This window comes from Oncorhynchus mykiss, chromosome 16 (genome assembly GCF_057628025.1).
Source record: "Oncorhynchus mykiss isolate SJ-2025 chromosome 16, ASM5762802v1, whole genome shotgun sequence".
NCBI classification, from domain to species: domain Eukaryota; kingdom Metazoa; phylum Chordata; class Actinopteri; order Salmoniformes; family Salmonidae; genus Oncorhynchus; species Oncorhynchus mykiss.
In genome coordinates this window covers 81,260,922-81,285,376 of record NC_143037.1, presented here as the reverse complement: position 1 = coordinate 81,285,376, position 24,455 = coordinate 81,260,922, and the positions used below count along the sequence as shown (strand labels likewise).

The 24,455-nt window shown below is 43.8% G+C and overlaps 1 protein-coding gene across 2 annotated transcripts in view; it reads left to right on the top strand.

Annotated features, from left to right (window-relative positions):
- LOC110512774 (V-type proton ATPase subunit S1) overlaps positions 1-16,780 on the top strand; it is a 37,933-nt gene extending 21,153 nt beyond the window's left edge. The window contains exons 6-11 of one of the 2 annotated variants that reach the window (XR_016487565.1): positions 135-299; positions 14,198-14,355; positions 14,553-14,603; positions 14,708-14,945; positions 15,037-15,907; positions 16,006-16,780. Coding sequence is in view for 1 of the 2 variants with exons in the window: in XM_036947860.2 (XP_036803755.2) it covers positions 135-299; positions 14,198-14,355; positions 14,553-14,603; positions 14,708-14,945; positions 15,037-15,246 (822 nt within the window). In the remaining variant the exon portion in view is untranslated. Of the gene's footprint in view, positions 1-134; positions 300-14,197; positions 14,356-14,552; positions 14,604-14,707; positions 14,946-15,036 lie in introns of both variants that reach the window. The other variant, XM_036947860.2, reaches the window with a different exon arrangement.
- The last annotated feature ends 7,675 nt before the right edge of the window (positions 16,781-24,455 follow it).

Genomic DNA, 24,455 nt, shown 5'->3' with positions numbered 1-24,455 from the left:
TCCCTAGGAGGTGTCATCATCTCTCTCTCTGTGTCTCTGATGTGTGGTTAACACCTCTCTCTTTCTCCCTAGGAGGTGTCATCTCTCTCTCTGTGTCTCTGATGTGTGGTTACCACCTCTCTCTGTCTCCCTAGGAGGTGTCATCTCTGTCTATGGATATGGAGGCTAGTGTGGGAGGAGGGCGCTCCCTATTGCAGTACGGAGACAGAAAGAGGGAGAGAGACAGACAGCGGGAGAGAGAAAGAGGAGAGAAACTAGTCAAGGAGAAGACAGGAGTCTACCCTCCAGTTGAGTTTAAGGTAAGATCTGTTTCTTTCTACCTTGTTTAACGGCCCAATGCGGCCGATTTTGATCTCTGGGTAACAATTTAAGTACCTTACTGTGATTGTTTTCTATTAAAATGGTCAAAAAGAAACAAAAATGGCGGCTTAGCAAGAGGAGTCTTTCAAGGAGTGGTCTGAGTGGGGAAGGGAAAGACCAAAAACAGCTCGTTTTCAGCGTTATTAATGAATTTACTGCCTAGTGATGTCACCAGGCAGACCAAAACTCCATCCTAACAAAACAGGCTGAAATCACAGTCAGTCTTTTCAAACACCTCTTTTCATACTGTGAATTATTACATTTTCACATGTATTATTCCAATCTTATAGTGTGGAAATCTACACTGGGTATACCATACACTAGGAATATACACTAGGAATATACACTGGGTATACCATACACTAGGAATATACACTAGGAATATACACTGGGTATACCATACACTAGGAATATACACTAGGAATATACACTGGGTATACCATACACTAGGAATATACACTAGGAATATACACTGGGTATACCATACACTAGGAATATACACTAGGAATATACACTGGGTATACCATACACTAGGAATATACACTGGGTATACCATACACTAGGAATATACACTAGGAATATACACTGGGGTATACCATACACTAGGAATATACACTAGGTATACCATACACTAGGAATATACACTAGGAATATACACTAGGAATATACACTGGGTATACCATACACTAGGAATATACACTAGGAATATACACTGGGTATACCATACACTAGGAATATACACTAGGTATATACACTGGGTATACCATACACTAGGAATATACACTAGGAATATACACTGGGTATACCATACACTAGGAATATACACTAGGTATACCATACACTAGGAATATACACTGGGTATACCATACACTAGGAATATACACTAGGTATATACACTAGGAATACCATACACTAGGAATATACACTGGGTATACCATACACTAGGAATATACACTAGGTATATACACTGGGTATACCATACACTAGGAATATACACTAGGAATATACACTGGGTATACCATACACTAGGAATATACACTAGGTATACCATACACTAGGAATATACACTGGGTATACCATACACTAGGAATATACACTAGGTATACCATACACTAGGAATATACACTGGGTATACCATGCACTAGGAATATACACTAGGTATACCATACACTAGGAATATACACTGGGTATACCATGCACTAGGAATATACACTAGGAATATACACTGGGTATACCATACACTAGGAATATACACTAGGAATATACACTGGGTATACCATACACTAGGAATATACACTAGGAATATACACTGGGTATACCATACACTAGGAATATACACTAGGAATATACACTAGGTATACCATACGCTAGGAATATACACTAGGTATACCATACACTAGGAATATACACTAGGAATATACACTGGGTATACCATACACTAGGAATATACACTAGGAATATACACTGGGTATACCATACACTAGGAATATACACTAGGAATATACACTGGGTATACCATACACTAGGAATATACACTAGGAATATACACTGGGTATACCATACACTAGGAATATACACTAGGAATATACACTGGGTATACCATACACTAGGAATATACACTAGGAATATACACTGGGTATACCATACACTAGGAATATACACTAGGAATATACACTGGGTATACCATACACTAGGAATATACACTAGGAATATACACTAGGAATATACACTGGGTATACCATACACTAGGAATATACACTAGGAATATACACTGGGTATACCATACACTAGGAATATACACTAGGAATATACACTGGGTATACCATGCACTAGGAATATACACTAGGAATATACACTGGGTATACCATGCACTAGGAATATACACTAGGAATATACACTGGGTATACCATACACTAGGAATATACACTAGGAATATACACTGGGTATACCATACATTAGGAATATACACTGGATATACCATACACTAGGAATAGACACTAGGAATATACACTAGGAATATACACTGGGTATACCATGCACTAGGAATATACACTGGGTATACTATGCACTAGGAATATACACTGGGTATACCATACACTAGGAATAGACACTGGGTATACCATGCACTAGGAATAGACACTAGGAATATACACTGGGTATACTATGCACTAGGAATATACACTGGGTATACCATGCACTAGGAATAGACACTAGGAATATACACTGGGTATACCATGCACTAGGAATATACACTGGGTATACTATACACTAGGAATAGACACTGGGTATACCATGCACTAGGAATAGACACTAGGAATATACCATGTGTATACCATGCACTAGGAATAGACACTAGGAATATACACTGGGTATACCATGCACTAGGAATAGACACTAGGAATATACACTGGGTATACCATGCACTAGGAATATACACTGGGTATATCATGCACTAGGAATAGACACTAGGAATATACACTGGGTATACCATGCACTAGGAATAGACACTGGGTATACCATGCACTAGGAATATACACTGGGTATACCATGCACTAGGAATATACACTGGGTATACCATGCACTAGGAATATACACTGGGTATACTATGCACTAGGAATATACACTGGGTATACTATACACTAGGAATATACACTGGGTATACTATACACTAGGAATATACACTGGGTATACCATGCACTAGGAATAGACACTAGGAATATACACTGGGTATACCATGCACTAGGAATAGACACTGGGTATACCATGCACTAGGAATAGACACTAGGAATATACACTGGGTATACCATGCACTAGGAATAGACACTAGGAATATACACTGGGTATACCATGCACTAGGAATATACACTGGGTATATCATGCACTAGGAATAGACACTAGGAATATACACTGGGTATACCATGCACTAGGAATAGACACTGGGTATACCATGCACTAGGAATATACACTGGGTATACCATGCACTAGGAATATACACTGGGTATACTATGCACTAGGAATATACACTGGGTATACTATACACTAGGAATATACACTGGGTATACTATACACTAGGAATATACACTGGGTATACCATGCACTAGGAATAGACACTGGGTATACCATGCACTAGGAATAGACACTAGGAATATACACTGGGTATACCATGCACTAGGAATATACACTGGGTATACCATACACTAGGAATATACACTGGGTATACCATACACTAGGAATATACACTGGGTATACCATGCACTAGGAATATACACTGGGTATACCATGCACTAGGAATATACACTGGGTATACTATGCACTAGGAATATACACTGGGTATACTATACACTAGGAATATACACTGGGTATACTATACACTAGGAATATACACTGGGTATACCATGCACTAGGAATAGACACTGGGTATACCATGCACTAGGAATAGACACTAGGTATACCATACACTAGGAATAGACACTAGGAATAGACACTGGGTATACCATGCACTAGGAATAGACACTAGGAATATACACTGGGTATACCATGCACTAGGAATATACACTGGGTATACTATACACTAGGAATATACACTGGGTATACCATGCACTAGGAATAGACACTAGGTATTCCATACACTAGGAATAGACACTAGGAATATACACTGGGTATACCATGCACTAGGAATAGACACTGGGTATACCATGCACTAGGAATAGACACTAGGAATATACACTGGGTATACCATGCACTAGGAATAGACACTAGGAATATACACTGGGTATACCATGCACTAGGAATATACACTGGCTATACCATACACTAGGAATATACACAGGGTATACCATGCACTAGGAATAGACACTAGGAATATACACTGGGTATACCATACACTATGAATAGACACTGGGTATACCATACACTAGGAATATACACTGGGTATACCATACACTAGGAATATACACGGGGTATACCATACACTAGGAATAGACACTGGGTATACCATACACTAGGAATATACACGGGGTATACCATACACTAGGAATAGACACTGGGTATACCTTGCACTAGGAGTAGACACTGGGTATACCATACACTAGGAATAGACACTGGGTATACCATGCACTAGGAATATACACTGGGTATACCATGCACTAGGAATATACACTGGCTATACCATACACTAGGAATATACACGGGGTATACCATGCACTAGGAATATACACTGGCTATACCATGCACTAGGAATATACACTGGCTATACCATACACTAGGAATATACACTGGGTATACCATACACTAGGAATAGCCACTAGGAATATACACGGGGTATACCATGCACTAGGAATAGACACTGGGTATACCATGCACTAGGAATATACACTGGGTATACCATGCACTAGGAATATACACTGGGTATACCATACATTATGAATATACACTGGATATACCATACACTAGGAATAGCCACTAGGAATATACACTGGGTATACCATACACTAGGAATATACACTGGGTATACCATACACTAGGAATATACACTGGGTATACCATGCACTAGGAATATACACTGGGTATACCATGCACTAGGAATATACACTGGGTATACCATGCACTAGGAATATACACTGGGTATACCATGCACTAGGAATATACACTGGGTATACTATGCACTAGGAATATACACTGGGTATACTATACACTAGGAATATACACTGGGTATACTATACACTAGGAATATACACTGGGTATACCATGCACTAGGAATAGACACTAGGTATACCATACACTAGGAATAGACACTAGGAATAGACACTGGGTATACCATGCACTAGGAATAGACACTAGGAATATACACTGGGTATACCATGCACTAGGAATATACACTGGGTATACTATACACTAGGAATATACACTGGGTATACCATGCACTAGGAATATACACTGGGTATACCATGCACTAGGAATATACACTGGGTATATCATGCACTAGGAATAGACACTAGGAATATACACTGGGTATACCATGCACTAGGAATAGACACTGGGTATACCATGCACTAGGAATATACACTGGGTATACCATGCACTAGGAATATACACTGGGTATACTATGCACTAGGAATATACACTGGGTATACTATACACTAGGAATATACACTGGGTATACTATACACTAGGAATATACACTGGGTATACCATGCACTAGGAATAGACACTGGGTATACCATGCACTAGGAATAGACACTAGGAATATACACTGGGTATACCATGCACTAGGAATATACACTGGGTATACCATACACTAGGAATATACACTGGGTATACCATACACTAGGAATATACACTGGGTATACCATGCACTAGGAATATACACTGGGTATACCATGCACTAGGAATATACACTGGGTATACTATGCACTAGGAATATACACTGGGTATACTATACACTAGGAATATACACTGGGTATACTATACACTAGGAATATACACTGGGTATACCATGCACTAGGAATATACACTGGGTATACCATGCACTAGGAATAGACACTGGGTATACCATGCACTAGGAATAGACACTAGGTATACCATACACTAGGAATAGACACTGGGTATACCATGCACTAGGAATAGACACTGGGTATACTATACACTAGGAATATACACTGGGTATACCATGCACTAGGAATAGACACTAGGTATTCCATACACTAGGAATAGACACTAGGAATATACACTGGGTATACCATGCACTAAGAATAGACACTGGGTATACCATGCACTAGGAATAGACACTAGGAATATACACTGGGTATACCATGCACTAGGAATAGACACTAGGAATATACACTGGGTATACCATGCACTAGGAATATACACTGGCTATACCATACACTAGGAATATACACAGGGTATACCATGCACTAGGAATAGACACTAGGAATATACACTGGGTATACCATACACTATGAATAGACACTGGGTATACCATACACTAGGAATATACACTGGGTATACCATACACTAGGAATATACACGGGGTATACCATACACTAGGAATAGACACTGGGTATACCATACACTAGGAATATACACGGGGTATACCATACACTAGGAATAGACACTGGGTATACCTTGCACTAGGAGTAGACACTGGGTATACCATACACTAGGAATAGACACTGGGTATACCATGCACTAGGAATATACACTGGGTATACCATGCACTAGGAATATACACTGGCTATACCATACACTAGGAATATACACGGGGTATACCATGCACTAGGAATATACACTGGCTATACCATGCACTAGGAATATACACTGGCTATACCATACACTAGGAATATACACTGGGTATACCATACACTAGGAATAGCCACTAGGAATATACACGGGGTATACCATGCACTAGGAATAGACACTGGGTATACCATGCACTAGGAATATACACTGGGTATACCATACATTATGAATATACACTGGATATACCATACACTAGGAATAGCCACTAGGAATATACACTGGGTATACCATACACTAGGAATATACACTGGGTATACCATACACTAGGAATATACACTGGGTATACCATGCACTAGGAATATACACTGGGTATACCATGCACTAGGAATATACACTGGGTATACCATGCACTAGGAATATACACTGGGTATACCATGCACTAGGAATATACACTGGGTATACTATGCACTAGGAATATACACTGGGTATACTATACACTAGGAATATACACTGGGTATACTATACACTAGGAATATACACTGGGTATACCATGCACTAGGAATAGACACTAGGTATACCATACACTAGGAATAGACACTAGGAATAGACACTGGGTATACCATGCACTAGGAATAGACACTAGGAATATACACTGGGTATACCATGCACTAGGAATATACACTGGGTATACTATACACTAGGAATATACACTGGGTATACCATGCACTAGGAATATACACTGGGTATACTATACACTAGGAATATACACTGGGTATACCATGCACTAGGAATAGACACTGGGTATTCCATACACTAGGAATAGACACTAGGAATATACACTGGGTATACCATGCACTAGGAATAGACACTGGGTATACCATGCACTAGGAATAGACACTAGGAATATACACTGGGTATACCATGCACTAGGAATAGACACTAGGTATTCCATACACTAGGAATAGACACTAGGAATATACACTGGGTATACCATGCACTAGGAATAGACACTGGGTATACCATGCACTAGGAATAGACACTAGGAATATACACTGGGTATACCATGCACTAGGAATAGACACTAGGAATATACACTGGGTATACCATGCACTAGGAATATACACTGGCTATACCATACACTAGGAATATACACAGGGTATACCATGCACTAGGAATAGACACTAGGAATATACACTGGGTATACCATACACTAGGAATAGACACTGGGTATACCATACACTAGGAATATACACGGGGTATACCATACACTAGGAATAGACACTGGGTATACCATACACTAGGAATATACACGGGGTATACCATACACTAGGAATAGACACTGGGTATACCTTGCACTAGGAATAGACACTGGGTATACCATACACTAGGAATAGACACTAGGAATATACACAGGGTATACCATGCACTAGGAATAGACACTGGGTATACCATGCGCTAGGAATAGACACTGGGTATACCATGCACTAGGAATAGACACTGGGTATACCATGCACTAGGAATAGACACTGGGTATACCATGCACTAGGAATAGACACTGGGTATACCATGCACTAGGAATAGACACTGGGTATACCATGCACTAGGAATAGACACTGGGTATACCATGCACTAGGAATAGACACTGGGTATACCATGCACTAGGAATAGACACTGGGTATACCATGCACTAGGAATATACACTGGCTATACCATGCACTAGGAATATACACTGGCTATACCATGCACTAGGAATATACACTGGCTATACCATACACTAGGAATATACACTGGGTATACCATACACTAGGAATAGACACTAGGAATATACACGGGGTATACCATGCACTAGGAATAGACACTGGGTATACCATGCGCTAGGAATATACACTGGGTATACCATACACTAGGAATATACACTGGGTATACTATGCACTAGGAATATACACTGGGTATACTATACACTAGGAATAGACACTGGGTATACCATACACTAGGAATATACACTGGGTATACCATACACTAGGAATAGACACTAGGAATATACACTGGGTATACCATACACTAGGAATATACACTGGGTATATCATGCACTAGGAATAGACACTGGGTATACCATACACTAGGAATATACACTGGGTATACCATACACTAGGAATATACACTGGGTATACCATACACTAGGAATAGACACTAGGAATATACACGGGGTATACCATGCACTAGGAATAGACACTGGGTATACCATGCGCTAGGAATATACACTGGGTATACCATACACTAGGAATATACACTGGGTATACTATGCACTAGGAATATACACTGGGTATACTATACACTAGGAATAGACACTGGGTATACCATACACTAGGAATATACACTGGGTATACCATACACTAGGAATAGACACTAGGAATATACACTGGGTATACCATACACTAGGAATATACACTGGGTATACCATACATTAGGAATAGACACTGGGTATACCATACACTAGGAATATACACTGGGTATACCATACATTAGGAATATACACTGGATATACCATACACTAGGAATAGACACTAGGAATATACACTGGGTATACCATACACTAGGAATATACACTGGGTATACCATACACTAGGAATATACACTGGGTATACCATGCACTAGGAATATACACTGGGTATACCATGCACTAGGAATATACACTGGGTATACCATGCACTAGGAATATACACTGGGTATACTATGCACTAGGAATATACACTGGGTATACTATACACTAGGAATATACACTGGGTATACTATACACTAGGAATATACACTGGGTATACCATGCACTAGGAATAGACACTAGGTATACCATACACTAGGAATAGACACTAGGAATAGACACTGGGTATACCATGCACTAGGAATAGACACTAGGAATATACACTGGGTATACCATGCACTAGGAATATACACTGGGTATACTATACACTAGGAATATACACTGGGTATACCATGCACTAGGAATAGACACTAGGAATATACCATGTGTATACCATGCACTAGGAATAGACACCAGGAATATACACTGGGTATACCATGCACTAGGAATATACACTGGGTATACTATACACTAGGAATATACACTGGGTATACCATGCACTAGGAATAGACACTAGGTATTCCATACACTAGGAATAGACACTAGGAATATACACTGGGTATACCATGCACTAGGAATAGACACTGGGTATACCATGCACTAGGAATATACACTAGGAATATACACTGGGTATACCATGCACTAGGAATAGACACTAGGAATATACACTGGGTATACCATGCACTAGGAATATACACTGGCTATACCATACACTAGGAATATACACAGGGTATACCATGCACTAGGAATAGACACTAGGAATATACACTGGGTATACCATACACTAGGAATAGACGCTGGGTATACCATACACTAGGAATAGACACGGGGTATACCATACACTAGGAATAGACACTGGGTATACCATACACTAGGAATATACACGGGGTATACCATACACTAGGAATAGACACTGGGTATACCTTGCACTAGGAATAGACACTGGGTATACCATACACTAGGAATAGACACTAGGAATATACACGGGTATACCATACACTAGGAATAGACACTGGGTATACCATACACTAGGAATATACACGGGGTATACCATACACTAGGAATAGACACTGGGTATACCTTGCACTAGGAATAGACACTGGGTATACCATACACTAGGAATAGACACTGGGTATACCATGCACTAGGAATATACACTGGGTATACCATGCACTAGGAATATACACTGGCTATACCATGCACTAGGAATATACACTGGCTATACCATACACTAGGAATATACACGGGGTATACCATGCACTAGGAATATACACTGGGTATACCATGCACTAGGAATATACACTGGCTATACCATGCACTAGGAATATACACTGGCTATACTATACACTAGGAATATACACGGGGTATACCATGCACTAGGAATAGACACTAGGAATATACACTGGGTATACCATGCACTAGGAATAGACACAGGGAATATACACTGGGTATACCATGCACTAGGAATATACACTGGCTATACTATACACTAGGAATATACACGGGGTATACCATGCACTAGGAATAGACACTAGGAATATACACTGGGTATACCATGCACTAGGAATAGACACTAGGAATATACACTGGGTATACCGTGCACTAGGAATATACACTGGGTATACCGTGCACTAGGAATATACACTGGGTATACCGTGCACTAGGAATATACACTGGGTATACCATACACTAGGAATATACACTGGGTATACCATGCACTAGGAATAGACACTGGGTATACCATACACTAGGAATAGACACTGGGTATACCATGCACTAGGAATATACACTGGGTATACCATGCACTAGGAATATACACTGGGTATACCATACACTAGGAATAGACACTGGGTATACCACACACTAGGAATATACACTGGGTATACCATACACTAGGAATAGACACTAGGAATATACACTGGGTATACCATACACTAGGAATAGACACTGGGTATACCATACACTAGGAATATACACTGGGTATACCATACACTAGGAATATACACTGGGTATACCATGCACTAGGAATATACACTGGGTATACCATACACTAGGAATAGACACTAGGAATATACACGGGGTATACCATGCACTAGGAATAGACACTAGGAATAGACACTGGGTATACCATGCACTAGGAATATACACTGGGTATACCATACATTATGAATATACACTGGGTATACCATACAGTAGGAATATACACTAGGTATACCATACATTATGAATATACACTAGGAATAGACACTAGGAATAGACACTGGGTATACCATACATTATGAATATACACTGGGTATACCATACATTAGGAATATACACTGGGTATACCATACACTAGGAATAGACACTAGGAATAGACACGGGGTATACCATACACTAGGAATAGACACTAGGAATATACACGGGGTATACCATACACTAGGAATAGACACTAGGAATAGACACGGGGTATACCATACACTAGGAATAGACACTAGGAATATACACTGGGTATACCATGCACTAGGAATGTACACTGGGTATACCATACACTAGGAATAGACACTAGGAATATACACTGGGTATACCATACATTATGAATATACACTGGGTATACCATCTGAAACCAGTGCCAACCAGTCATTCTCCTTTATATCATGTTTGTTGTTTTATTTATTTCACCTTTATTTAACCAGGTAGGCCAGATCACCTTTATTTAACCAGGTAGGCCAGATCACCTTTATTTAACCAGGTAGGCAAGTTGAGAACAAGTTCTCATTTACAATTGCGACCTGGCCAAGATAAAGCAAAGCAGTTCGACACAAACAACGACACAGAGTTACACATGTAAAACAAACATACAGTCAATAATACAGTATAAACAAGTCTATATACGATGTGAGCAAATGAGGTGAGATAAGGGAGGTAAAGGCAAAAAGGCCATGGTGGCAAAGTAAATACAATATAGCAAGTAAAACACTGGAATGGTAGATTTGCAATGGGAGAATGTGCAAAGTAGAAATAAAAATAATGGGGGTGCAAAGGAGCAAAATAAATAAATTAAATACAGTAGGGAAAGAGGTAGTTGTTTGGGCTAAATTATAGGTGGGCTATGTACAGGTGCAGTAATCTGTGAGCTGCTCTGACAGTTGGTGCTTAAAGCTAGTGAGGGAGATAAGTGTTTCCAGTTTCAGAGATTTTTGTAGTTCGTTCCAGTCATTGGCAGCAGAGAACTGGAAGGAGAGGCGGCCAAAGAAAGAATTGGTTTTGGGGGTGACTAGAGAGATATACCTGCTGGAGCGTGTGCTACAGATGGGAGATGCAATGGTGACCAGCGAGCTGAGATAAGGGGGGACTTTACCTAGCAGGGTCTTGTAGATGATATGGAGCCAGTGGGTTTGGCGACGAGTATGAAGCGAGGGCCAGCCAACGAGAGCGTACAGGTCGCAATGGTGGGTAGTATATGGGGCTTTGGTGACAAAACGGATTGCACTGTCATAGACTGCATCCAATTTATTGAGTAGGGTATTGGAGGCTATTTTGTAAATGACATCGCCAAAGTCAAGGATCGGTAGGATGGTCAGTTTTACAAGGGTATGTTTGGCAGCATGAGTGAAGGATGCTTTGTTGCGAAATAGGAAGCCAATTCTAGATTTAACTTTGGATTGGAGATGTTTGATATGGGTCTGGAAGGAGAGTTTACAGTCTAACCAGACACCTAAGTATTTGTAGTTGTCCACGTATTCTAAGTCGGAGCCGTCCAGAGTAGTAATGTTGGACAGGCGGGTAGGTGCAGGTAGCGATCGGTTGAAGAGCATGCATTTAGTTTTACTTGTATTTAAGAGCAATTGGAGGCCACGGAAGGAGAGTTGTATGGCATTGAAGCTTGCCTGGAGGGTTGTTAACAGTGTCCAAAGAAGGGCCAGAAGTATACAGAATGGTGTCGTCTGCGTAGAGGTGGATCAGAGACTCACCAGCAGCAAGAGTGACCTCATTGATGTATACAGAGAAGAGAGTCGGTCCAAGAATTGAACCCTGTGGCACCCCCATAGAGACTGCCAGAGGTCCGGACAGCAGAGGGTAGGATGACAATGTCTGTATTTCCAATTTCTTTGAAGTCCAGGTTCCTGCTCTTTAGGCCAAAGGCAGATGACCTCAGGCCTTGTATATTCCAGGATGAGAACTCTCTCCCTCCTCCCCCTCCCAACTCTCTCCCTCCTCCCCCTCCCAACTCTCTCCCTCCTCCCCCTCCCAACTCTCTCCCTCCTCCCCCTCCCAACTCTCTCCCTCCTCCCCCTCCCTCCCTCCCTCCTCCCCCTCCCAACTCTCTCCCTCCTCCCCCTCCCAACTCTCTCTCTCCTCTTGGCCCATTCCCCCTGACAGAGCTGGTGTAACTGAGTCAGGTTTGTAGGCGTCACTCGCACACGCTTTTTCAGTTCTACCCACAAATTGTCTATGGGATTGAGGTCAGGGCTTTGTGATGGCCACTCCAATACCTTGACTTTGTTGTCCTTAAGCCATTTTGCCACAACTTTGGAAGTATGCTTGGGGTCATTGTCCATTTGGAAGACCCATTTGCGACCAAGCTTTAACTGATGTCTTGAGATGTTGCTTCAATATATCCACATAATTTCCTCCCTCATGAAGCCATCTATTTTGTGATGTGCACCAGTCCCTCCTGCAGCAAAGCACCCCCACAACATGATGCTGCCACCCCCGTGCTTCACGGTTGGGATGGTGTTCTTCACCCTGCTGTAACAGTATAACAGAGCAGTACGTGGTGCTCTTTGCCCCGCTGTAACGGGATAACAGCCAGAGAAGTTTCATCATCGTATTTGTTGTGGAGATCGGCCTGGTTCCGCTGTGGGTTCCGCTGTGGGTTCCGCTGTGGGTTCCGCTGTGGGTGCCGCTGTGGGTTCCGCTGTTTGAGTTGATTGTGCCTGATATATATATATATATATTTCTAATCTCTCTCTCCAGGAGGGCGGAGCCGGCTGTATCATGCTGTGGGCGGAGAACCTGACCGTGAGCGTGCTCCGTGGTGGTCGTTGGGAACGACACGACCTCACCTCTCTGACCTTTGGCGAGGGCGTGACCCCTAGGCTCCAGGGCTCCCTCTGCAACCAATCACACTCCAGGTCAGAGGTTAGGGGTCAGCAGTTCTGGGTTTAGAGCTGGACAGGAAGTTGTGAACAGTCCTCTGACATCACATCCTGTCTAGATCTTTGTTAGAAGCTATGGAAACAGCAGCCTTGCTGAACTTGGAAATGATTGGAATTAATTATTATGTTGTCCATTTTTATTACAATATTTCTCTTTCACCTTTCTCTGTCAGTCTGGTTCTAAACTATGAGAATATCCTGGGACACCGTTCCTTCAAACTAGTGTGAGTAAACTGGACACACACACACACACACACACACACACACACAGTTACAAACACATACAAACTCTTTTGAACTCATTCTGTCTGTGTGTGTCTGTCTCCAGGTTTGCCATGTCCCAGCGCCACTACAAGGTGTCAGCTCGCCGCTGGTTCACGCTAGACGCCGTGGAGATAGAATACGACGGTCAGAAAGCAACGTTTAACGGGAGCCGTAATGTGTACGCACCGGCTGAGTACTCCTACCGCTGTCAGTCAGTCACTAACTTCAGATACCCCCTGCTGGTTCCGCGCACCTCCAAAGACCCTGCTAACCAGTGGAGGGTCTCCTTCACGGACTTCCAGGTAGGGGGTGTAACAGTGTGTGTCTGTGAAACAAACAGAATACTAACTGCAAGTTGAAACAACTTCTCTCTCTCTCTCTCACCCCCTCTAGATCCAGGGTTTCAACGTGGCAGGGGGAGAGTTCTCCTATGCCAGTGACTGTGCAGGGTTCTTCAGTCCTGGTATCTGGATGGGACTGCTCACCAGTCTACTGATGCTCGTGGTCCTGACCTACGGCCTCCATATGATCATGCAGCTACACACCATGGACCGTTTTGATGACCCCAAGGGACCTGCTATCTCCGTACCACAGACTGACTAACACACATACCACAAGCAAATAATGCCCCAAACACACACACACCTTACACACCCACATAGACAGACAGACTCATACACATAGACGGACGGACAGACAGATGTGGTCACACAGACAGACAGATGTGGTCACACAGACAGACAGATGTGGTCACACAGACAGACAGATGTGGTCACACACACAGACAGACAGATGTGGTCACACACACAGACAGACAGATGTGGTCACACACACAGACAGACAGACGTGGTCACACACACAGACAGACAGACGTGGTCACACACACAGACAGACAGACGTGGTCACACACACAGACAGACAGACGTGGTCACACACACAGACAGACAGACGTGGTCACACAGACAGACAGACGTGGTCACACACAGACAGACTTGTAGTTATTTCCGTTACATTTCTCCTGTCATTCCTTTATTTACCAACAACAATGCTCAGCAAATAGGAAGGAAGGATCGGGAGGGATAAGAGATGAATATTTATGGTAGAGAAGGGAGGAATCTGTTACTGAGGGGAAGGAAGGGAATAAGGGATGAATATTTATGGTAGAGAAGGGAGGATTCTGTTACTGAGGGGAATAAGGGAAGAATATTTATGGTAGAGAAGGGAGGAATCTGTTACTGAGGGGAATAAGGGATGAATATTTATGGTAGAGAAGGGAGGAATCTGTTACTGAGGGGAAGGAGGGCTGAATATTTATGGTAGAGAAGGGAGGAATCTGTTACTGAGGGGAAGGAGGGGAATAAGGTAGAGAAGGGAGGAATCTGTTACTGAGGGGTGTCAGTCTATCCATCATTCCTGTCTTTGTCATTTTGGTGTGAAGGCTGATATTACATGCTGCTGTTCTTTAGTGAATACAGCCCATGTTGTAAACACTGACCGAAGTGGATTTAACCTGTGACTTCAATAAGGGATCATAGCTTTCACCTGGATTCACCTGATCAGTCTCTGTCATGGAAAAGAGCAGGTGTTCTTAATGTTTTGTACGCTCAGTATATATGTATTGTGTTTGACCTTGTGATTGTATCTTTATCGTAGCCTAGGTTAGTAGCGTATAGGTTAACTAGGGCCACGTCTGAAATGGCACCCTATTCTGTAAAGTGCCCTACTTTTGACCAGGGCCAATAGGGGAAGTGCACTATATAAGGAATAGGGTGCCGTCTGAGACGTGACCCAGGTTTCACTAAAGTTGTTTAATGTGTGCAGTATGACAGGGAGTTACTCTAGGCTCCAACAGGGGACTAAAGGGTTACTATGAGAGGAGGTTGAGGCACGGAGACGAACCAGACGGGGGTCAGAGGTTAGGGTTAGATGACCTACCTTGTGTTTACTGATTTCAAGTTGTTCTGTGGTTTATATGAGTTGTTGTTAGAGGAAGGCTTGTCTGGTCTTCCTGGACAGAGTCATGATATCATTCAAATATGGTTCATATATTCTAATATTAGTAGTGTCTCTAGTCCTGTGTGACTGTCATGGTGCTGCTGTGATTAACCCCAATAAAGCCTTGAATGAACAATGTCAATTAAGTCTCTGTGAACGTTAGTATGTGGAAGAGAAAATACAGGACGCGTGTGTCTGTGAGAGAGACGCGTGTGTCTGGGAGAGAGAGACGCGTGTGTCTGGGAGAGAGAGACGCGTGTGTCTGGGAGAGAGAGACGCGTGTGTCTGGGAGAGAGAGACGCGTGTGTCTGGGAGAGAGAGACGCGTGTGTCTGGGAGAGAGAGACGCGTGTGTCTGGGAGAGAGAGACGCGTGTGTCTGGGAGAGAGAGACGCGTGTGTCTGGGAGAGAGAGACGCGTGTGTCTGGGAGAGAGAGACGCGTGTGTCTGGGAGAGAGAGACGCGTGTGTCTGGGAGAGAGAGACGCGTGTGTCTGGGAGAGAGAGACGCGTGTGTCTGGGAGAGAGAGACGCGTGTGTCTGGGAGAGAGAGACGCGTGTGTCTGGGAGAGAGAGACGCGTGTGTCTGGGAGAGAGAGACGCGTGTGTCTGGGAGAGAGAGACGCGTGTGTCTGGGAGAGAGACGCGTGTGTCTGGGAGAGAGACGCGTGTGTCTGGGAGAGAGACGCGTGTGTCTGGGAGAGAGACACGCGTGTGTCTGTGAGAGAGACGCGTGTGTCTGTGAGAGAGACGCGTGTGTCTGTGAGAGACGCGCGTGTGTCTGTGAGAGACGCGCGTGTGTCTGTGAGAGAGGCGCGTGTGTCTGTGAGAGAAGCGCGTGTGTCTGTGAGAGGCGCGTGTGTCTGTGAGAGGCGCGTGTGTCTGTGAGAGAGACGCGCGTGTGTGTCTGTGAGAGAGACGCGCGTGTGTGTCTGTGAGAGAAACGCGCGTGTGTGTCTGTGAGAGAAACGCGCGTGTGTGTGTCTGTGTGAGAGAAACGCGCGTGTGTGTGTCTGTGTGAGAGAAACGCGCGTGTGTGTGTCTGTGAGAGAAACGCGCGTGTGTGTGTGTCTGTGAGAGAAACGCGCGTGTGTGTGTCTGTGAGTGAAACGCGCGTGTGTGTGTCTGTGAGTGAAACACGTGTGTGTGTGTGAGAAACACGTGTGTGTGTGTGTGTGAGAAACACGTGTGTGTGTGTGAGAGAAACACGTGTGTGTGTGTGTGTGAGAGAAACACGTGTGTGTGTGTGTGTGTCTGTGAGAGAAATGCGTGTGTGTGTCTGTGAGAGAGACGCGTGTGTGTGTGAGTACAGTAGACTGATCTAGTAATATTGAACAAGAGACAAGTCTTGTTTTCAGGTGTTCAGGTGTGGTAGTAACAGGTTCAGGTGTGGTAGTAACAGGTTCAGGTGTGGTAGTAACAGGTTCAGGTGTGGTAGTAACGGGTTCAGGTGGTGGTAGTATCGGGTTCAGGTGGTGGTAGTAACGGGTTCAGGTGGTGGTAGTAACGGGTTCAGGTGGTGGTAGTATCGGGTTCAGGTGGTGGTAGTAACGGGTTCAGGTGTGGTAGTAACGGGTTCAGGTGGTGGTAGTAACGGGTTCAGGTGGTGGTAGTAACGGGTTCAGGTGGTGGTAGTAACGGGTTCAGGTGGTGGTAGTAACGGGTTCAGGTGGTGGTAGTAACGGGTTCAGGTGGTGGTAGTAACGGGCTCAGGTGGTGGTAGTAGTAACGGGCTCAGGTGGTGGTAGTAGTAACGGGCTCAGGTGGTGGTAGTAGTAACGGGCTCAGGCGTGGTAGTAGTAACGGGCTCAGGCGTGGTGGTAGTAACGGGTTCAGGCGTGGTAGTAGTAACGGGTTCAGGCGTGGTAGTAGTAACGGGTTCAGGTGGTGGTAGTAGTAGTAACGGGTTGAGGTGGTGGTGGTGGTAGTAGTAGTAACGGGTTGAGGTGGTGGTGGTGTTGTAGTAGTAACTGGTTCAGGCGTGGTGGTAGTAACGGGTTCAGGTGGTAGTAGTAACGGGTTCAGGTGGTAGTAGTAACGGGTTCAGGTGTGGTAGTAGTAACGGGTAGAGGTGGTGGTGGTGGTAGTAGTAGTAACGGGTTGAGGTGTGGTGGTAGTAACGGGTTGAGGTGTGGTGGTAGTAACGGGTTGAGGTGTGGTGGTAGTAACGGGTTGAGGTGTGGTGGTAGTAACGGGTTGAGGTGTGGTGGTAGTAACGGGTTGAGGTGTGGTGGTAGTAACGGGTTGAGGTGTGGTGGTGGTAGTAACGGGTGGTGGTGGTAGTAACGGGTGGTGGTGGTAGTAACGGGTGGTGGTGGTAGTAACGGGTGGTGGTGGTAGTAACGGGTGGTGGTGGTAGTAACGGGTGGTGGTGGTAGTAACGGGTGGTGGTGGTAGTAACGGGTGGTGGTGGTAGTAACGGGTGGTGGTGGTAGTAACGGGTGGTGGTGGTAGTAACGGGTGGTGGTGGTAGTAACGGGTTGAGGTGGTGGTGGTAGTAACGGGTTGAGGTGGTGGTGGTAGTAACGGGTTGAGGTGGTGGTGGTGGTAGTAACGGGTTGAGGTGGTGGTGGTGGTAGTAACGGGTTGAGGTGGTGGTGGTGGTGGTGGTGGTGGTAGTAGTAACGGGTTGAGGTGGTGGTGGTAGTAACGGGTGGTGGTGGTAACGGGTTGAGGTGGTGGTGGTAGTAACGGGTTGAGGTGGTGGTGGTAGTAACGGGTTGAGTTGGTAGTAACGGGTTGAGTTGGTAGTAACGGGTTGAGGTGGTAGTAACGGGTTGAGGTGGTGGTAACGGGTTGAGGTGGTGGTGGTGGTAACGTGTTGAGGTGGTGGTGGTAGTAACGGGTTGAGGTGGTGGTGGTAGTAACGGGTTGAGGTGGTGGTGGTGGTGGTAGTAACGGGTTGAGGTGGTGGTGGTGGTGGTGGTGGTGGTGGTGGTGGTGGTGGTAGTAACGGGTTGAGGTGGTGGTGGTGGTGGTGGTAGTAACGGGTTGAGGTGGTGGTGGTAGTAACGGGTTGAGGTGGTGGTGGTGGTGGTGGTAGTAACGGGTTGAGGTGGTGGTGGTAGTAGTAGTAACAGGTTCAGGTGGTAGTAGTAGTAACAGGTTCAGGTGGTGGTAGTGGGAGTAACAGGTGGTAGTAGTAGTAACAGGTTCGGGTGGTAGTAGTATTAACAGGTTCGGGTGGTGGTGGTAGTAGTTACAGGGTCAAGTGGTAGTAGTAGTAACAGGTTCAGGTGGTAGTAGTAGTAACATGGTCAGGTGGTAGTAGTAACATGGTCAGGTGGTAGTAGTAACAGGTTCAGGTGGTAGTAGTAGTAACAGGTGGTAGTAGTAGTAACAGGTTCGGGTGGTAGTAGTAGTAGTAACAGGTTTGGGTGGTGGTGGTGGTAGTAGTTACAGGGTCAAGTGGTAGTAGTAGTAACAGGGTCAAGTGGTAGTAGTAGTAACAGGTTCAGGTGGTAGTAGTAGTAACATGGTCAGGTGGTAGTAGTAACAGGTTCAGGTGGTAGTAGTAACATGGTCAGGTGGTAGTAGTAGTAACATGGTCAGGTGGTAGTAGTAACAGGTTCAGGTGGTAGTAGTAGTAACATGTTCAGGTGGTAGTAGTAGTAACATGTTCAGGTGGTAGTAGTAGTAACATGGTCAGGTGGTAGTAGTAACAGGGTCAGGTGGTAGTAGTAACAGGTTCAGGTGGTAGTAGTAACAGGGTCAGGGGGTAGGAGTAACATGGTCAGGTGGTAGGAGTAACATGGTCAGGTGGTAGTAGTAACATGGTCAGGTGGTAGTAGTAACAGGTTCAGGTGGTAGTAGTAACAGGGTCAGGTGGTAGTAGTAACAGGGTCAGGGGGTAGGAGTAACATGGTCAGGTAGTAGTAACAGGTTCAGGCTGTAGTAGTAACAGGTTCAGATGGTAGTAACAGGGTCAGGTGGTAGTCGTAGTAACAGGGTCAGGTGGTAGTCGTAGTAACAGGGTCAGGTGGTAGTCGTAGTAACAGGGTCAGGTGGTAGTCGTAGGACCACACACACCGTACTACTTCCAGCACCCGCAGCAGTAAAGACCACAGCCTCTCCTCGGTGGGTTCACACTTCTCACGTGAAGTGAGATCCAGCAGCATGATGGGTGAGCTAGAAGTCGCCATGACAGCTGAAGCGGAGCTAAAGAGAGGGAGGGAGAGTATATTCCACTGTAGACAGACAGGCATTTGGGTCTGGGAGTTATTTTAACCACCATAATGGTTTATTTAATGGTTACTAAACCATGTAAATGTAGATAGATTGACTATTAGCATAGAATGGGTTGCTAAATATGAATACACGAGAATGCATTGGGGTAGAGTCGGTACTAACGCTACGGATACTAGACAGATCACTAATCACAAAGGCATGGTGATATGGGTGGAGCCACTTGATAACAGAACTAGCACATTGGATGTACAGTTGAAGTCAAAAGTTTACATACACTTATGTTGGCGTCATTAAAACTAGTTTTTCAACCACTCCACAAATTCTTGTTAACAAACTATAGTTTTGGCAAGTCCAGTTAGGACATCTACTTTGTGCATGACACAAGTAATTTTTCCAACAATTGTTTACAGGCAGATTATTTCACTTCCAGTGGGTCAGAAGTTTACATACACTAAGTTGACTGTGCCTTTAAACAGCTTGAAAAATTTCAGAAAATGATGTCATGGCTTTAGAAGGTTCTGATAGGCTAATTGACATCATTTGAGTCAATTGGAGGTGTACATGTTGATGTATTCCAAGGCCTACCTTCAAACTCAGTGCCTCTTTCCTTGACATTATGGGAAAATCAAAAGAAATCAGCCAAGACCTCAGAAAAAGTATTGTAGACCTCCACAAGTCTGGTTCATCCTTGGGAGCAATTTCCAAACGGCTGAAGGTACCACGTTGATCTGTACAAACAATAGTACGCAAGTATAAACACCATGGGACCACGCAGCCGTCACACCGCTCAGGAAGGAGACGTGTTCTGTCTTCTAGAGATGAACGTACTTTGGGGCGAAAAGTGCAAAGGACCTTGTGAAGATGCTGGAGGAAACAGGTCCAAAAGTATCTATATCCACAGTAAAATGAGTCCTATATTGACATAACCTGAAAGGCCGCTCAGCAAGGAAGAAGACACTGCTCCAAAACCGCCATAAAAAAGCCAGACTACGGTTTGCAACTGCACATGGGGACAAAGATTGTACTTTTTGGAGAAATGTCCTCTGGTCTGATGAAACAAAAATAGAACTGTTTGACCATAATGACCATTGTTATGTTTGGAGGAAAAAGGGGGAGGCTTGCAAGCCAAAGAACACCATCCCAACCGTGAAGCACGGGGGTGGCAGCATCATGTTGTGTGGGTGCTTTTCTGCAGGATGGACTGGTGCACTTCACAAAATAGATGGCTTCATGAGGGAGGAAAATGATGTGGATATATTGAAGTACATCTCAAGACATCAGTCAGGAAGTTGAAGCTTAGTTGCAAATGGGTCTTCCAAATGGACAATGACCCCAAGCAGACTTCCAAAGTTGTTGCAAAATGGCTTAAGGGCAACAAAGTCAAGGTATTGGAGTGGCCATCACAAAGCCCTGGCCTCAATCCTATAGAACATTTGTGGGCAGAACTGATAAAGCGTGTGTGAGCAAGGAGGCCTACGAACCTGACTCAGTTACACCAGCTCTGTCAGGGGGAATGGGCCAAAATTCACCCAACTTATTGTGGGACGCTTGTGGAAGGCTACCCAAAACGTTTGACCCAAGTTAAACAATTTTAAAGGCAATGCTACCAAATACTAATTTTGTGTATTTAAACTTCTGACCCACTGGGAATGTGATGAAAGAAATACAAGCTGAAATAAATAATACTCTCTACTATTATTCTGACATTTCACATTCTTAAAATAAAGTGGTGATCCTAACTGACCTAAAACAGGGAATTTTAATTAGGATTAAATGTCAGGAATTGTGAAAAACTGAGTTTAAATGTATTTGGCTAAGCTGTATGTAAACTTCTGACTTCAACTGTAGGTTGTTCTGAACAAGGTGTGGTTTTATTACAGACAGGAGTGTGTGAAGAAACATATGAGAGTTTAAAGAACTAAACTAGATTTTCTCTGTGGCCACAGATGGACGCCATGTTCCAGGGTTATAGATCAGCTGGAGATCAGTCGAACTTTCACACTAACGCAGAACTCAAAACAGTCCAGGAGGTTGACATGGACGCAGGAGGTTGACATGGACGCAGGAGGTTGACATGGACGCAGGAGGTTGACGATGGAGCAGCAAAGGATAGTGTGGGGGAGGTGCTGTCTCAAAAGGATTCGCCAGTAATGTCCTTTAGTACAGCAACTAGAGGAGTGGTCAGGGAGAGTTATATTCATCAGTAATGTCCTTCAGTACAGCAACTAGAGGAGTGATCAGGGAGAGTTATATTCATCAGTAATGTCCTTTAGGACAGCAACTAGAGGAGAGATGTGGTCAGGGAAGGTTGTATTCGCCAACAGACCACAGGCCTGGGGAAAGATAGCTTGTTTGTTAAGCATCAGTGGGTAGAAGACGCATATGAGCAGATGAAGGCATACATAGACTCATTTAGGGCCTGAACTAGTGACTGAGAGAAATTCATCAGTGTAGATGGTATGATGGTGGGTCACGGGTCAGTCCTGTGGAGTGTTAGTTGCAGATTCTGGCAGGACTGATATCAATGCATTCAATGGAGTCCCACAAACCAAGGTGTTAACGTTGCAGGGAATTGGTAGAGCAGAATTTAATTTGACTGGGGCGGAAGTAAATTAAGGAAGTGAGTCTCTGGGGAACGAAACCACTATGTATATTGTTACAGGAAATAGCTGGTAGGAAAGGGAGGACAGAAAATCATGTTAATTATAGAGACTATTATGAAGATGAATTGAACGTTACACATACCCAGATCATGGTGAAAATAGCAGAGATGGTGTTGTCATTTCAGATACTGTTAACTTTCAGCAATGAGTTTATCACAGATGGCACAACGTTTGAAAGAATAGCCACAGATCCCTGTATACAGGAGGCTAAATCGCCAGAAGGACTAGCTACAGATCCCTGTATACAGGAGGCCATATCACCAGAAGGACAAGCTACAGATTCCTGTATACAGGAAGCCATATCACCAGAAGGACCAGCTACAGATCCCTGTATACAGGAGGCCACATCACCAGAAGGACTAGCTACAGATTCCTGTATACAGGATGCCATATCACCAGAAGGACCAGCTACAGATCCCTGTATACAGGAGGCCAGGAGATTAGAATCTCGTTTTAGAGACCAAACTGAACGATCATTTATAGCTAATAATTATAGCTAATGCCATAGCCAGATGGGATACTCCTTTTTTAAGTTAAAGGCCCTTTGTGAAGAGTTCCTGAGATCTGTGGTTCATCATGTGAGTTGAGAGGGGTGTGTCTTGGCTATAAAAGATACTAGAATTATTTTGTAAGCACTCAGAGAATTCATTTAGAGACACTGAATTGATCTGAGAGTCAAAGAGCTATGTTGAAGCTCATATGATTAAAGATGGACTTTAAAATATAACTCTGACTTGTGTGTGGTTTGTAAACTCTCCTCATTTAGTAATACAGGAAATTACCACGACACTGGCTAGACTGTAAACTCTCCTTCCAGACTCACATTAAGCATCTCCAATCCAAAATTAAATCTAGAATCTGCCTCCTATTTCGCAACAAAGCCTCCTTCACTCATGCTGCCAAACATACCCTCGTAAAACGGACTATCCTGCCGATCCTTGACTTCGCCGATGTCATATACAAAATAG